This window comes from Tachysurus vachellii, chromosome 2 (assembly GCF_030014155.1).
Source record: "Tachysurus vachellii isolate PV-2020 chromosome 2, HZAU_Pvac_v1, whole genome shotgun sequence".
Lineage (NCBI taxonomy): Eukaryota > Metazoa > Chordata > Actinopteri > Siluriformes > Bagridae > Tachysurus > Tachysurus vachellii.
Window position 1 is genome coordinate 31,177,143 of NC_083461.1, and position 18,228 is coordinate 31,195,370.

At 35.4% G+C, this 18,228-nt stretch overlaps 1 protein-coding gene across 1 annotated transcript in view; it reads right to left on the reverse strand.

Moving 5' to 3' along the window:
* Window positions 1-2,030: 2,030 nt before the first annotated feature.
* Window positions 2,031-18,228, reverse strand: part of LOC132841760 (RAS guanyl-releasing protein 2-like) — a 39,150-nt gene continuing 22,952 nt past the window's right edge. The window contains exons 10-17 of the mRNA XM_060864261.1: window positions 10,645-10,725; window positions 10,414-10,536; window positions 9,582-9,697; window positions 8,523-8,664; window positions 7,407-7,443; window positions 5,860-6,018; window positions 4,507-4,570; window positions 2,031-4,298 (exon numbers count right to left, since the gene is read on the reverse strand). Coding sequence (XP_060720244.1) covers window positions 4,512-4,570; window positions 5,860-6,018; window positions 7,407-7,443; window positions 8,523-8,664; window positions 9,582-9,697; window positions 10,414-10,536; window positions 10,645-10,725 — 717 coding nt within the window. The 3' untranslated portion in view covers window positions 2,031-4,298; window positions 4,507-4,511. The remainder of the gene's footprint in view (window positions 4,299-4,506; window positions 4,571-5,859; window positions 6,019-7,406; window positions 7,444-8,522; window positions 8,665-9,581; window positions 9,698-10,413; window positions 10,537-10,644; window positions 10,726-18,228) is intronic.

The following is an 18,228-nucleotide window of genomic DNA, read 5'->3' on the forward strand; positions in this document are numbered from 1 at the left end:
TTTATATCTCTGAACTCTGAATCACCCTGCACATAAACAGCACAGGGTAATAATATCCTCTAAACGAGATATTGACAAAGTCCCACTCTCTGAATCCTACCAGCAATCAGCAACGTCCCATTAATGGCAAACCTCCAGCAGGCATCATGCACTCGTTTCCGAGGTGTCGTTAGCGAGCAGATCGCCATTAAGATGGCTTCTTCCTGCTGCTAACAATCTTCATCTTGTTGTTATTAGGTAGTTAGTGGAATCATTCTTCGATCCGACATGTTAAATTGAATAGGCCGTCGTTTTTTGCAGGGAATCGGGAGCAGTCACAGATTTACGCAAAGCCTCACTGGAACAAGAAATGAAACTTTGTTTAAACTGTGATTCACTTATGAGGCATTATAAAGTTACAATATGTCTCACTGTTAAAATACACAAAACAATCCTGGTAAGTTCCAGAATTTTCTTTAAAGACTATTTTTACTACATAATGGCTTTTGGATAGATTCATAACATGTTATAATGTAGACATAATGCAGTATACACATCTTTAATGCATTACAGATTTTGCTACACTTTTGAATGCGTTCACATGTAGATATATTGCGTTATAGCACATTATTTCAACTTATAAAGCACTATGCAAAATGGGGCCTGATGACATAATGTGTTATAAACACTACTTATAATACTATTTAACCATTGACCACTACTATAAACTATACTGCCATCTCATAAATAATAAAATGCTTCATGAGTGCAATAATGTAATGAATGTGTTAAGAATGACCTTCATAGATTCAAGATATTGTATGTACAAAGTAATAACAACTCATAATGCATCATAGACATTTCTATGGAAGTGCAGTAATTCAATACATATAATGCCTGGTTTATAAATGAATTCTAATACGTTATGATGTTTTGTTTACGTTTTTTTTATTATAAAACATCTAAGCTTATATCATATTACGTCTTTTGTCATGATGTGTTTATCTAGTCATTAATAATACGAATTTAAGTGTCACCATAGAAAAAAGAAAGAATGAAATCCCACAGTAGCGTTAGCATGAGGAGATGAAAAAGAAACCGTAATGAATTTATTATCATCTTTATAAAAGCACAAGCTCCAGGGTGCAAGAACACGAAAATAACTCACTGAAAGCCTGGACCCTTGCAGAGCAGCTGAATTGAGAGTGCTGGAAAGATAAACGCTTTACAAACGATAAACACTGAGTGCTTTAAAGGCCTTAGTTAATTGAGGACTGTGTTTCTTCATCGGCCTATCCATCCATTAGTCCAATTCACATTTCCAAAACATGAACCTACATTTCAGAGCAAAGCGCTCTCTAAGATACAGAGTTAAAAGGAAATGGAGCATTGAACAGGATTTATGAATACATACTATAAAACAGAATGTGTTTCTTTTTTTTAAATCCCTTTAGTGCTTTGAGTATGCAGCATGCAGCAAAGCAGGGATGCAAATGTATTTATTCAGAAATGTAAAACTGTAAGCAATTTTAAACTCACAAAAGAACTGAAAATTGCTTGCATTGTTTGGGAAAACCTCCTATAACGGCTTATGACTTCTGATCACGTTCGTAATATGTTATAAGGTATTTATAATATGTAACATGCATAAAAAAATGATGCATGATGATGATTTTTGCAAAAATGATGATTTTTGTAGAGGTTGTAGATTTATGCATAATGTTCTTCCAGTCTTATAAACTGTTACAAGAATGCATGGTGTATTCAGTAGGTGGGCCTTATAAGGTATTACATAGAGTATGTATATAATATAGTAGTTATAACACCTTATGAATGCTGAACATCAGTTCAGTTAATTATCTTCCTATAACCTTAGGCAAAAGTGCTTAATTCTTCTTATACCACAGCAATTGGCAGAGGATTGAAAATGTTCACAATGTGTAATTTTTTTCCCTTTACAGTTACATTACATTAGAATATTAAAGTTAGTTCTGTTATGGTTTGTTACATCAAGTGAAGTTTGGAGGTTTAAATAATCACAGACAACCCGCTGTAGGTGGACATGCAGGTTTAATTTTACCTGTGTCGAGTCAAGTGTGCACAAATAGAGTGAACAATGGAAGAGAGAGAAAGAAGTGACAGGCAGCAGGCAGACATTAATAACCTTATACTGTACTTCATTTTTATATGGAAGTCTTGCCTATTGAGAGACTGTAAAACATCTGACTAGACTTGTACAATAATAGGATCATAAATTACCATGATAACACACAGCACCAAGAAACATCAGAATATTAGAAAGCAAGATAACTATACTCTCTCTTGCTCTCTCTCTCTTTCTCTCTCTCTCTCTTTCTCTTTAGCTCTCACACTCTCTTTATATATACACAAGCATAGAGTATTATAAAATGTTCATAGTGCATGCTAAAAAATGTTAAAACACAAAACAGGTAAACATACAGTATTTAGCATATTGGCAGTTCAACCAGAATACAACAGCAAGGACAAAAAAAAAAAATAAAAAATAAAAATAAAAATCATACCCAAATTTAAAGAAGCATTTTTTTATCCCCCACTAAATCAACTGGATTGTCTACATTCATGGTTCAGTTAATGGAAGCGTTCTGAGAATGAAGATGTTCTGTATCTCATGACTTACAAACACATTTAAAAACCAACAGATCTCAAGATAAACGTAAAAAATATCCATACGAAAGGTCATTCAAAAAATAAGAAATAAAAAGGAGAGAGGGGAAAAAAGGACAGTTTTTTTTTCCACATGCTTTAAACTGTACAATTATTCATATTGTTTTAGCACGAAATATATTGCAGTCAAAGTCGAACGACTCACAACGACAACACAAGCTGGCGTAACATTGATAATATCAGCACCTTTAGAGTAAAGGAATGCATTATTTCAGCAAAACCTCCTATGAAGCCTTGATGATAAATCATTAGAAATGGGATTATCGTTCTTTATGGATTGGTTGCTTATAAGCATGTTATAAAGCTCTAATAAGTAACTGCTTGATACATTTTTATGTAATGCTAGAATATCAACACAAACAATAACAAATTGTGTTTGTTTTATTTTTAAATAATCAATAAACTTTTTCAAAACCAAGGATTAGAAAGGTAACAGGGAATGAACTCTGAAAACAAATAGAAATTTGACTATAAATTTGAAATTTCTATAAATTTTCAATAAAATTACTCCAAATGTAATTTTTTCCTCATTTTAATTTTTTTTTAACAATTAATAAAATTTATTTCCACAGGGTATTATAACAAATAATGACACTGTCATTAACATGATTATCAAGTAAATAGTCACAGCATGTTAGTAAAACCATTTGTGGCATTATTACACTTAATTAAAATGCTTATACAGAATTCTAAGTACTCATAATGAGTATTCAGGAATACGGGCTTCATAAAAGGTGTTAACCAATTTACTCTTTGTATAGTTAGGTAACACTTTCCACAATCGCTGTAACAGTCATGTCATAATGCATTATAAGGGCTTATACTCTACATATTGCTTTAATGGAGTCAGAATGCATTACAAGCTTATGCTTATACACAATAAGTCACCAATAACAAAGAACTTCAGCACCACAGTAAATTATGTTTAATTATAGACATATTCCCAAAAATGTAATTCTCGTGATGCACCATACAAACATGGGCTTGGATTTTTGTATTAGTGTTTGTTATAATGTGAAAACTAATAAAGTATAACGTGCTCATAAATTATTATTATGATGTCTATACTGCCTTATGAATGCATTATAGCATGACATGAATGTGTAATATAACCTTCATAGAAAGTGTAACATATGTTTCACTTTTTTATTTTTTTTATTTAATCTTAACAATTTTTCTCTCTTTTCAGTCTCACGAATCACTAAAAGATTACTTTTAAACTGGAAATATAAAAACACTAACGCTATTGACAAATATATATATTCAAGATGATATTAAAAAAACTTAGGAGAGGAACAAGTGCTTAATCTGCTTTGCACTTGCAGCTCTCATCCACAAGATGGAAGCATGCTGACGTCTCGGTCTTGGTGTTGCGCGTGTGCCTGGTCATGATCAGAGATGATGTTTAAAATCGAGTACTATGATGAGGAGTAAAATCGCATGATGACTGACGTCCGGTTAGGGCTACTAACAGACCCGTAGAGGTGGAGGTGACGGTAGGAGCGTCTTTTATACTCATCTACTTCAGCCTTTTTTCTGTTTAGAGGAGTTGAGCTGTGGTGAGAGGAAGGCTGGATGACTTTCCAGTGTTAATCTTTCTTCTGCTAGGTTACCTGGAAGCCATGAACAACAATGAAGAAATTTCACATGCTGAACATTTGGAGCATGTGATAGAGAGTGGAAGGTTGGATGGAAAGTGGGAACTGGCAAATAAGCAGGTGGACCCTAATAAATACTCAAGAATTATCCAAGAATTATCCAATAAAAATCCAAGAATTATAAAATGATCAATAGATTAATATCTTTAAATCTCTGATGTACCTGAATTATAGATGGGCTTCAAACACTGCTTCGCTCAGTGCCTCTGTGTCTTCCTCTGCAATCACTGAAAAAAGTCACACCAGACAGGGAAAAAACACAGTTTTTAAAAGATAACCAAAAGAGAGTTGAGCTAAAACACAAATTTGACATAATGCTAGTCTGATGTGAAGCAGCCGGAAATAGAAACATGATGTGCTAGACGAAGCTAGATGTCACTTGGAGAGGCAGAACTTGCTCGTGCCAATTTATAGACACACAGACACACACACACATACACATTTTCAATCCTCATACAAGGATGAGGACGCAATTAACTCTGATGACTCACCTCTGTCTTGACAGCTCCTATAGAGGTGTGTGTGTGTGTGTGTGTGTGTGTGTGTGTGTGTGTGTGTGTGTGTGTCTGTAAACATCTGTATATACGCAAAACAGATTTACTCTCAATTTCCATTGAACGGTTTGAAACTGATTACCTGAAGTGTGAATTAAAGTCTGTTTTGAATTCTTTTAATCGTTTTGTTCAAATTTCAGTTTCTTAAAAGTTTTAGTATTCACTTTTGGACAGAAATTTATACTGACAGAAACATCGATTAGTCTCACACATACTATTTAGGGTATACTTATATTTATGATTTATTTCTATTTAGATATTAATATATTTACAATATTTCCTAAGAGACCTTTTAGTCCTGCTGGTTTAAAAGGGGATTTTTAAAATTCGAACAACTATAATAGGAAAACTGTTAGTGCTAGTAGATAAGTATAATGTGAACTGAGACACGAAATTAGGTTGTTTATTCAAGTCAAGATGCGTTCAAGTCATCCACTAATTACGTTGGTATTGAACCAAACATCATATGCGTAGTTATAAATTAGGCTTTATTCTTCTTGAGTCTGAGCTAAAAAAAAAAAAATCAATAAAAACAAATAATTAGCATGGAAAAAAATTATTCCAGTTCATTCATAGTGGCATTATGTCTTTATATAACACCTCGTATACACGAATACCACATATACAGTATGTACTCTGGATGGTGCTGCTTTTCTGTATTGCCTTGGGGTGTTTTGTATTGGTTGTTTTCACTGTCTTTCGTCTTGCACTGTTTGTACCAGGTTGCACAAATGCACTTTATATGGCTAGGACTAACTTACTTTAAGTCCTTAGCTCTGTGTTGTTCTATGTAGCACTGTCTTTGTTCTATGTAGCACTGTCTTTGTTCTATGTAGCACTACGGTCATGGAGAAACGTTGTCTTCTTTCATTATGTACTGCTTCTGCTATATATGGTTAAAATGACAATAAAAGCTTCTTAGCTTGACTTGATGAGTATTTTTATATGATGATGCACATTACCTGTATTCTGGAGATTTGTGTGAGAGTTTGATGGAGGTGGAAAGCTGTACGAGCGAGCCTGAAGGGTAGGCGGAGTTTCGTGACTGATGCTCTTTGCTCGCTTGCGACATTCCACCGCCAACCGCGAGCGACACGCCTTATGACAGTTCACACCACACACTGAGGGAAAAGGTGAAAGAAAGAACAAGGGAAGGTGTAAGTCGGGAAAGACAAAAGGAAAGAGAGGGAGCGGGAGAGGGAGAACACATAATAAAAGAGAATGAGTGAAAATGGAGGAGTGAAGAGATGGGAGGGATGAAAAGGGGAAAAGGGAACTACAGTGTATATAAAAGTGTTGGGGAAAAAAGCCAGCAGGACACACACACTTTCACACACATGCCTAAAGTGATAGACACCACAATGAGCCCAGAGATGGAGGGAGAGCTTGACACACCTATACAGAAATAGAGAATAATGAAGACAGGACAGAAAACTGTAGGTGTGGGAGCATGACACATGAGTATAGATCCATATTAGTGCCCTAAGCAACAGAGTGTGCATACCTGAGGTAGGAAATCTAAAAAAATATAGAAATATATTAAATTAAATTAAAAAAATAATAATGCTGGCTGTTTACTTTTACATGTACAACTGTAAACATTTACAATATTTGGCAGATGCTTTTTTCTAAAGCGACTTACATTTTTCTCATTTACACAACTGAGCAGTTAATTCTTAAGGGCCTTGCTCAAGGGCCCTAGTGTGTGCAGCATCCAATCTTCCAATCAGCAGCCTACCATTTTAACCACTGTGTTACTCTTGCACTTATTTTCTTGTTTTGTAGTTTATAGCTGTTCTAACTTACTGTAAGTGATAACAAAAAATGTTCCTTTTTTTTATGTTCCGCAACATTAAAAGTGGGGGGCACGGTGGCTTAGTGGTTAGCACGTTCGCCTCACACCTCCAGGGTTGGGGGTTCGATTCCCGCCTCCACCTTGTGTGTGTGGAGTTTACATGTTCTCCCCGTGCCTCAGGGGTTTCCTCCGGGTACTCCGGTTTCCTCCCCCAGTCCAAAGACATGCATGGTAGGTTGATTGGCATCTCTGAAAAATTGTCCGTAGTGCGTAAGTGAATGAGAGTGTCTGTGTGTGCCCTGCGATGGGTTGGCACTCCATCCAGGGTGTATCCTGCACAGGCTCCCCGTGACCCGAGAATAGTTCGGATAAGCGGTAGAAAATGAATGAATGAACGAACATTAAAAGTAACTAAATACATAACTATTCAAAAGCACATTCGCTGGATTTTTTGTAGATATTTAAATGTTAGAATCTCATCACTACTTCTTTACTGCTGTCTACCTTGTTTGATAGGTGAGCTAAGAAAAGCTAAGATCCTTCTACTGTTCTAAAAATTATGAATGTGCCTCACTTTCAATAAATAAAAAGGAATAAGGAATAACCAAGCTTCATTGCTATCAATGAAAGAGCATAGCAGAGTCTGCGTGCACACACACACACACACACAGTATCAGTGCCATTGGAATCATGTTGTACTGTGAATATTCTTACCTTTGCACTTGTAGCCTTGTTTATAAAAACCCCATATCTAGAAAAAAAAGAATTATGCTGGTTAAATAGTTTCCTTTTTGGAAACAGACTGGGAGAGAAAAGTGATGGATGAATGGAAAGAAAAGCAGAAAAGCAACAAACAGATAAAGGAAAAGCGGTAGTGGAAAAGGGGGAGTCAGGATCAAGAGAGATGCGATCACATCACAGCAGGGAAACAATACATGAAAGGATTGGCCAGAGCATCACACAAACACACACACACACACACACACACACACACACACAAGGCAAGATCTGAGGGTCTAGAACATGCATGGATACAGCACATGTACATAAATGATCGCTCACAAATGAACACACAAACAACCTCATGATCACCTTTTCCGCACACAAAAAAAAAGTTCAGGGAGGTTTAGTACAAAACAACACAAGCACACAACTCATGATACCAAATCTAGAACCACTTATACATCTCTCACACAAGGAAACTTGAAAAAAAAAAACATTGGTGAAGTGTTATGAATTCAAGCCAATTAGTTTAGTCTGTACAAACTGACCTATATACACACACACAGAGACACACAGACACACACAGACACACACACAGACAGAGTGCAGAATGAGCAGCTGAATGGCAGAATGTGTGGAGGAGTTTGGGTTCTGAATTTGGAGCTCTGTCAAATACACAATGTAAAAAAAGAAAAAAAATAATCCTAAGAAAGATAGCAAGAAAAAAATCTGAGATATTTCTGAGACTGTTATGAAATTCTACAGTGTGTGTGTATATATATACGTATATATATATATATATATATATATATATATATATATATATATATATATATATATATATATATACGTATATATACGTATATATATATATATATATATATATATATATATATATATATATATATATATATATATATATATATATAATTTTTATTTATTTAGAGAAACAGTCACTTTTTGTAGTAATTTGAATGATTGTGTGTAAGGTTGAACTGTTTTATTCCCCTATTTTCCTGAATGGTCCCAGTAATTGTCTGTATCTGGTAATAAATTTGTCCTCGAATGTATTTATCTATCCATAAAAGTGTTGCAAGAGGTACTCACAAATCCGGCGCAGTGCTCACAGAAGGTGGGTTTAACATAAGTGGTCTCTGTGAACGTGTGAATGAAGCCCATCTTACAGTTCAGCAGTGAACTGGCCTTCATAAAATAATCTATCATCTCCTCCCTGCTGATCTTACCATCTCTGATTGAGAGACAGAGACAGAAAGAAAGAGAGAACAGAAGAAACATGTGCCAGATTAACATAATGTATGAGAGAAACAGGATAATTAAGTGGAAAAGAGTTGCAAAAGAAAAATAAAGGCTGACCGGAAACAAGAACAAAAGAAAAAGAAAAATGAGAGTAATAAAAAAGGGACTTTTGCGTAAGGAGTCACGAGGGCTGACAGTAAATCAGTTTTGAATGGTATGTACAGCAGTGAATACTGAACATTAAATACTCTGGAGACGTCAAAAACAGTTATTAATAATTGCATTGAAGAAGTCTGGGAAAAACGTACAGCATGTACTTTTACATGAACATGTGATTAGGGATTGGCAGATCACATCAGAAATAGACTAGAATAGATCAATAACCAGGACAGAAATACACAATTTCTTCCATTTCAGGATTAACAACAATATGGTATGGTGTAATAATAGCAGTTGTGCAGTTGGGAACAACGTGCTAACAGTGGCAACTACCTTGATGGAGATTCTGCAGTAATGTGCAGTAAACATTTAAAATCAATCTTTCCACAAAACAATTACATATATAAAATATATCTATAAAAATTCTAGTGTAAGACACCTTAAAAGGTGAAATATTCAGACTTTTCGTCAGATTAGCATCAGATATCAAAGACTCTTCATTTTGTAAATATTAGTTACCTGGACAGTGTAAACGTGGCTTTTCTTTTCAAGGACATTTTTATTGTTTTGTCTATTTTGGCTTTACTCACACCGGTGCTACTTCTCAGACATAACAAATCTGGCATTTGGTCTGGCAGATTATGATTTGTTTTCAACTGACACAACAAGAGTTGTAATGGTAAAGATTTAAATGTAAAAGTAGCATGAAGGTCAGCACTTCAGTGCAAAGGTCAGTGTTTCTACACTCACTGGTTTGTATCCAGCTCTCCAAATTTGCTGAGATAGGGGAAATTATTCCGGATGCTCTCAAACTCCTCACGGGAAATATAGCCGTCTCCATCTGTGTCGAAATTTTTGAAGACAGACTGCGACCGTGGAAACAAGACAGATTATTTGCTAGCAATGTAAACAGTCATGCTTTTGCTGTCGGATGATGATTTGATTCAATATGATTTTATGCTTTTTTGGCAAGGATAAAAAGAATGAATGTCCAATATAACTTGTAGCTGAGAACATCAGTGCTTCCATATTACATATAACTTACTCAAAGCTGCCTAATGGTGGTGATTTCTAACAATTATTTTCCATTGGATGCTTCATTGCAATTACATAGATTAATAATCAGTACTACCATAACAAGAAACACGATAAGTTTATGCATTTCTCTTGAAATCTGATGTAGTTTTATATGAACGTGTTAAAGAAAATTTAATTCAGTGGTCTGAATCTGCAAATATTTGCCAAAAATCCTGAAATTAACTAGTTGGAAAGTATCTAATGTTACTGATAAACAAATACAGTTTGTAATAGTAAAGTTCAACAAGTTTCAACAAGTTCACCCATGGCTGATGTGAAATAATAAGATATGATGAATATGGAGAATATGTCATAGATGCTAGCTAGCTTCCTGACATTTAGGTGGGAAACCAGCTAAATTAGTTAAGGTTAGAATATATTAATTAATACTTTTGGGATGGAGGGAAGATATAGCGCCTCCATATGGCATATAAATCTAAAGAGCTAGGAATTTTAATGAGTTTAAAAATACTGGTATGTTCTTAGGGCTAAAACACTTTCATACCTCAACCATCTTTTCAATGTGTTTGGTGATGACAGCAGGATCTGCTTTAGGCTTCACTGATGCCGCCCACTCATCAACCATCGATAGTCGCTTAGTTGCTAGGTTGGGGGTGGGGTTTGAATTCTAATTGGCCAATCACAAACAAAGCCAACACATTAATCATGATAACAACAATGGAGAAGAGAAATGGTGCAAATGAACACCGGAGGAATTTTTGCGTCCATAACTCACAGCAGGTTTGGAACTTCGAGGTTCCCTTTGCAGTGAGAGCTGGTATATCTCATCTTCTGTATGATACTGGTCCAGTGATACCTATCATGAAACACACACACACACACACACACACAATACTACATTATATACAATCAAAAAAGCAATGTATCTATAGAAGTCAACAAAAACAGTGCATTGGCTCTGAAAACCTGACTTTCTCCAGGAAGACACAGAAACCCCAACAAAGCCGTTCCTTAAGGATTAATAAGTCCGTAATTTGCCCTACGGTTTATACTAGATTTGCGAGACGTCTTGGAACATGGTGTGATCCATTTAGACCAATATTCACCCTTAGACAAAATGTGCTTCTTCGTTCTGTAAAGAACATTCTGGACTTGAAAAAGTAATTTAACTTGATGAACAATAATATCTGCACCCAGTCCTATTTGTGCCGAGGTATTTATTCAGAAAAATAGTAACCCTGTATAAAAAATATAACCCGTATAAAAATACAGCTGATTACGAGGCTTTCAATTGTTTTCCTAGAATCTTACAGGCATCACTGATCAATTGATCTCAATAAAGTAAGCAACATTAAGCAGATATTTATCTCATTGCAAAATGCTTTCATTTCCTTTAAACCACAAAGCTGTGGAATTGATTCATTTTCTATACCAGCTAGTCTGAAAACAGTTCTATACATAATATAAAAAATACCTTTATATCTTATACCTTCATATGCTTTCATTTCTATAGTGAAATATTTCGTCAGGAATCTCATGGTGGATAATGTACATAATCTATGGCTCAGTTGATAAAAACTGCATAGTTATTTAATAAACAATTCATATTATGTATTATTTTACGTTTATGGAAAGAGTCTCCAGTGTCAATACTTTGTGTTTTCCACCATGAAGGGTCTAACAAAAGACAAAAGACTTTTAAGGTTCTCGATAAACTGTCAAGCTCAGTTTAAACACAACCTGAAACATAACTAGATGCAAAGTATGATTTAATGGTTTCTTTAGAAAATAGATTTAATAATTTCTGTGGTTATAATCCTCCTGTTATGCTCGAATTTCTTTACCTTGGGGACAATTTGAACCCAGAACTTTAAGCCTCTAGAATATGCTTTTCTTTGTTGACTAACTAAATAGCTGTTAAAATAAGACACAAAACAAAATATGTCTTTTTTGATAAATAAAAACATCAGCTTCACTCTCAATTCTTCAATCTCAGACCCAGAAGGAAGATTCATTATCATCAATATATCTATTAATCACTTAACTTTCACACTGGCAAACATATACGCTCCAAACAGTGATGACCCACTTTTCTTTCATAACCTTTTTTCTTTGCTGTATAACACCACAAATCTCATAGTAGCTGGAGATTTCAATACTGCTCTTAAACCCATCACTTGACCGTACACACAACCACAGCAACACACGAACTGGTCACTCATCAGAAGTAATTAAACAATACATAATGGACTATGGCCTTAGCGATAGCTGGAGAGCAAGGAACCCACTACTAAGAGAATATTCTCATGTTTCTTCAGCACATCGTTCTTCCTCTAGAATAGATTTCTTTCTTGTTAGCAACTCACTAATTCAACAGATATCAGAAAATACTATCCATTCAATTATTATCAGCGACCATGCCCCTGTATCTTTAACATTAAACATCCCAGTACAGAAGAAAACTTTCACAAGATGGCGCTTCAACACTTCTCTCCTAGAAGACCCCAACTTTAATACTCTTATAAAAAGAGAGTGGGCATCCTTTCTGGAAATCAATGACTCTTCAGAAATCTCACCTTCAACACTTTGGGAATCAGGCAAAGCAGTCATGAGAGGGTCTACCGCCGCATCTGAAGAAGCACAAACCGAAATAAAGCAACTAAGGACCCAACTGGATGGTATCATAAACAAAAAAAAACACAGTTCTGTATACAACAACTCAAATATGATCAATTTCACCTCAGTAATAAAGCAGGTAAATATCTGGCAAATATGCTACAATATAAAAAAGACAAGTCACTTATCACATCCATTTTGGACTCTTCTGGTAAAACTACACAGGACCCTCAAGAAATTAATAACACCTTTCGCCAGTTCTACAGCTGTTTGTATTCTCCCGGCACTCAACCTTTACAATCAGAAATTGAATCCTTTCTTAACACTCTGGACCTTCCCTCATTAACCACAGAAGAATCAAACTTTTTAGAACAACCCCTCACCGTTTAAAAAGAACTCAGCAAAGCATTAGAAAACATGCCAAATAACAAATCACCTGGACCCGACGGACTACCGGTAGAATTTTACAAACACATTTGGGATATTTTATCACCAACTTTTAATAGATTACTCACAGAAATTCAAAGTACATCTACCATTCCCACACATATGAACACAGCACTTATCACTGTCTTCCTGAAACCAAACAAGGACCCAACACATCCCTCTAGTTATCGCCCACTATCATTAATCAATACTGACCTGAAAATTATCACAAAGACTCTACAGGGTTCCCACTCTTTTTCAGAGATCATTTTCCAGGACTTTTCCAGGACATTTCAAATTTAGCAAAAAAAAGACAAGGTTCACAGATTCACGGCCTAAAGTAATATGTTCTTCTCTCCAGAAGTCTTAAAAACAGCGTACACTTTATGGCTATTACTTAACTATACTTTTAAAGACAATTTGTCATCTGAATGAAATGTCAACATTTATAAAATAAAAAGACCGCACATATTAATACCCTTTCCTTTCTCAGGCCAATGCCGTCATGCATGCTTTAGTTTGCTGTGCATTCCACTTGCACATGATATTCAGATTAACAAGGTTAATATAACCTGCTTACCCGTCACCATTTGCTGAAAACATTCGAGCACTTAAACCATTCCTAGAACCTGAAACCGCCAACACAAGACAGCGTCATCCATCACAGCGAGATTAAACAGCATAACAAAAAACCCGTCAAAACTCTTTCTGTTACTAACGTTAATTGTTTTGACCAGTTGTAAACTGTTCTTTAAATGATCAAGAACATTTAAAAATAATAATTTTCCAGGACAACAAGATTTTTTCCAGGACAATTTTTTTTTGTCTCATTTTCCATGTGTTTTCCAGGACTGGAACATTTGTCATTAATTTTCCAGGATTTCCAGGTTTTCCAGGACGCGTGGGAACCCTGCTCTAGCAACCAGGATTGAAACAGTTATGCATTCACTAATTCATCCAGACCAGACAGGCTTCATCAAGAACAGAAACGCAACAGATAATATTCGCAGACTCTTCAACCTTATCAATATCGCACAAAGACAGCCACAGGAAACCATAATTGCATCATTAGACGCAGAAAAAGCATTCGACAAGGTCAATTGGACATTCTTATTCACCACCCTCCGTAAATTTGGTTTTGGAAACTCATTCATCCAATGGATTACAACCCTATACACTTCCCCAAAGGCAACAGTTGTCACAAATGGGATCACTTCACCAAGTTTCACCTTGTACCAAGGAACTAGACAAGGTTGTCCACTCTCTCCATCCCTTTTTGCCATATTCATAGAACCACTTGCTGTAGCAATACGCCAAAACCAAAAAACTAAAGGAATTCAAGTCAACAAATCTCAACACAAGATTAGTCTTTATGCAGATGATTTATTATTATATTTACAAACTCCTTCCCAATCACTCCATGAAACATTCAACGTCATTAATGAATTCTCTAAAGTCTCTCATTATACAATTAATTGGAACAAATCAACTATACTTCCGCTATCAGGAGACGGTGTGGACTCAGCAATTCATGATCTCTCCCTCCCCTTTAACATGGGCAACATTGAGTACTTATGTATTTCACTCTCCCCTAAGATGTCAGAACTATACAATCTCAATTATGCCCCACTTCTCAAGAGTATAGAAGATGATTATAAACGATGAAACAAGCTCCCACTTACACTCATAGGCCGTATCGCAACAGTTAAAATGAAGACTCTCTCACAGATTAATTACCTATTCTCAATGATTCCGACTACTCCGACAGACTATTGGTTCAAAAAACTAGACTCTCTCACCACTCAATTCTACTGGAAAGATAAAAAACCGAGGATAGCACTTACAGCAGCTTATAAAGCTGCTTTGTGACAATGTCCATTGTAAAAAGCGCTATACAAATAAACTTGAATTGAATTGAACAACACTCCAAAACTCAAAACAGTAAGGCGGACTTGAAGCACCAAATTTCTTGCACTATTACCTGGCAAACCAACTACAGCACTTATATACAGTAAATGGACTCAACAATATACATATTCCAACTCATGGCTTGATCTTGAGCAATATCTGTGCTCCCCGAATTCAATCGCAGACCTTCCCTTTTTACCACAGTCAATCAAAAAACTAGACTTCTATAATAATATTCAATATCAACAACTCTGGCAGCCTGGTGGAAAACCAATAAAATTACAAAATCATTTTTAGCACCATGTAGATATAGCCCCAATTTGGCACAACCCTGACTTCCATCTTCACAATGAATCGATCCATTTTCCTAAATGGCAGCAAAAGGGAATCACCCACCTCCACCACATATTTGAAAATCACAAATTTATGCCATTCACCTCAATTATCCAGAAATTTGAGATCAAGAAAGACCAATTTCTTCACTATCAACAGCTTAAATCTTTACTCAAAAGTAAAATAACTTTAACTAATACCTTACAGCCTTCTAAAACAAGTGAACAGGTAATGGAAATAGCCAACCACCCAAGAAAACTCATATCTAAACTTTACAGACTCATCACTTCATCTAACCCCACAATTACCCTGCCCAAGGAAAAATGGGATATTGACCTCACGCTACCTTCAGACCCTCATTTATGGACACAGATCTGTAGAAACACCTTCAACATGACCACCAACACCAATTTACAACTCATACAATATAAAACCATTCATAGAACCCACATCACTCAGAGTAAACTATTTAAAATGGGACTATCTGACACAGATATCTGCTCACAGTGCACCTCTGGGAACACAAACACCTATCTCCATGCTACCTGGTTATGCCAGCCCGTTCACTCTCTCTGGACTACAGTAACTAACACACTGTCTTCAATCCTGGACTGCAGAGTACCACTGTCTCCTATACTCTGTCTTCTAGGAGTTATTTCAGATACCCCCATCCCTCTCAAATATAAAACCCCAGTCCTTGTCTCTCTAGCTGTCTTTTAAAACTGGAAATCGAAATCATCTTGTCATATCAACCATTGGACTAATCTAATCACAGACTTCATTTTGACAGAAGAAACCATTGCGCATAAAAAAAATAATATATCTGCCTTTAAAGAAACCTGGAAACCATTCATAGTCTCTCTACAAATTCAACAGTTAATGTGAACCAAGTGCATTCCCATTACCCTCTTTCCCACCTTTCACTTCAACCACCCCCTATCTTTACCCCCCAATAATAGTGTTTGTCTGTCTCTGTCTGTTTGTTTGTCTGTCTGTCTGTCTCTCTGTTTTTCTGTCTCAATCTATCTGTCTGTCTTTGTCTGTCTATCTATGTCTGTTTATGTCTGTCTATGTCTGCCTGTCTGTCTGTCTGTCTGTATATGTGTACCTAGCTGGTGTGTACCCCCCCTGAAATCCCTTTTTTTTATTTTTTTTTATGTTGGTTAAACCTTCATATGAATAAAAATAAAGTTGTCCTCCGAAGTCGGGGGGGTGGTGGCTGGGCAAAAAAAATAAAAATAAAAATAAAAATAAAATATGTCTTAGTAGTTCTCGCAATACTACAGGTATGGATATTTTAGGGTTTTAAAGCAGAGGGAAATTTCAAAGGATTATAAAATTGCATGTTATAGTGACCTCAATACCATCCAAAACATCCTGAACAGATATAATTAAATTTTCTTATATGTTTTATACAGCTAAAAGAACCCCAAAGAACAGTGACACTACAAAATGTGTACAGGACATTAAAATATATTATGATATACTTTATGTTTACCTATTTATCCCCATTAAATTAGGAAAAGTCATTAATAATGAAGGAAAAAAATGTCAATCTTGCATTCAGTGGTGTCAAATTTACCCCAACAATCAGCATCAAAACACGAGGTTGTTGATGATTTTTTTATAACCGCATTCTTCTTGATACATTTTTCCTAGAACCACTTTCTCCCTTGTTTATTAATTCTCTAGGTTAATTTACATCAATGATCATTGTTCACTGTTTTTTTTTTAGCTTTTCATTCTTAAGATGTTACTACTATTTTGCTTTTAGTAAACTTAAATATTGCCTATATAGTGAATCTCAAATAAATACACTACATACCATATCATCTAGCAATAATAATTGGCATTATCGTTTAAATCTTATATGTTTCTATTCATGACAGGGTCTGATAGGATCAAGTTTGGCTAGAATGTGAATTTCAAGACATCGATTTGCCCGAGACAGCAGATGACCCGATAGGTGTCTTGAGAATCATTATTTTATACAAATGTCAGTGTGAAGAATGTGTACTCTACAGAATAAAGGTTAATAGGTGTGAAATGAATGCAGGTCTAGACAGGTTTCATAAGTCATAGCCATTATCATAGTACTAAGCTTTGAATGTGTGACACAGTTACACATTGTCAGGGTCTCAGTAGGACTGGGGCATGCCTACTGGGGTATTTATACACAATTTCCTTCCAGGGTGAATTCCTGAACATGCTACTGTAATGTATCAGTGTGTGTGAGTGTGTATGAAATCCTTCAACACAAGCAGGAGGACTTAATTCCCAGAATTCTTACTTGTATATGTACATGAAGAATGATGAATGCTTACAAAAACACATGTTCAAGAAATATGTTAGGGTGAAAAGGTGGCATTTTCAGATCAGTGAACTTTCCACATTCTCCATTTGTTTACCCTCAACATGGCCTTACTCTGTACACAGACACACAAAGATGTTTCTTTTTTTGTGGCAATAAAATTAAAAAAAATATATATATATATATATATATATATATATGATTAGCGTTCAGAATAAGTGCTTTACCCCTGTTTCATTCAAAGAGCTAGAGCCAGTATCATCAATAAACACCTGCAACATAAAAGGAATGATTCATTTACTGTGTTAAAAAAAGCTTTTCTCAAAATTCAAGGCTGTGAGAATTCATCAATTGGAAATGCTAAATTTCTTTAAAGCTGTGAGAATGTATGCTTATCCACATAACTTTACAATATTCAGCTTCATGCTTACAATAGCAAGGAAAAAAGGAAGAAAGGGAAAAAAACAGTTTTGTTCTTACAGGAAAATCATATCTAATAACAGTCTGTTTATTTATTCTAGAACAACACAACCTACTTTTTATCCATTTATTTTGGTCTGGAACATTCAAGAAACAAGATACTCTCATCAGCCCACATTTCTCACTCTTGTGTTTGTTTTTAAGAAGATACAGTATATGAAGCTTGTCATGTCGCTTGACACTGGAGACTCCTTCCAAAAAGTTAAATAAACGCGTCTTTCACAACATCAATAGTTGTGAAAAGCAACAAAAACAAAAACAACAAAAAAGGAAGAAAATCTAAAA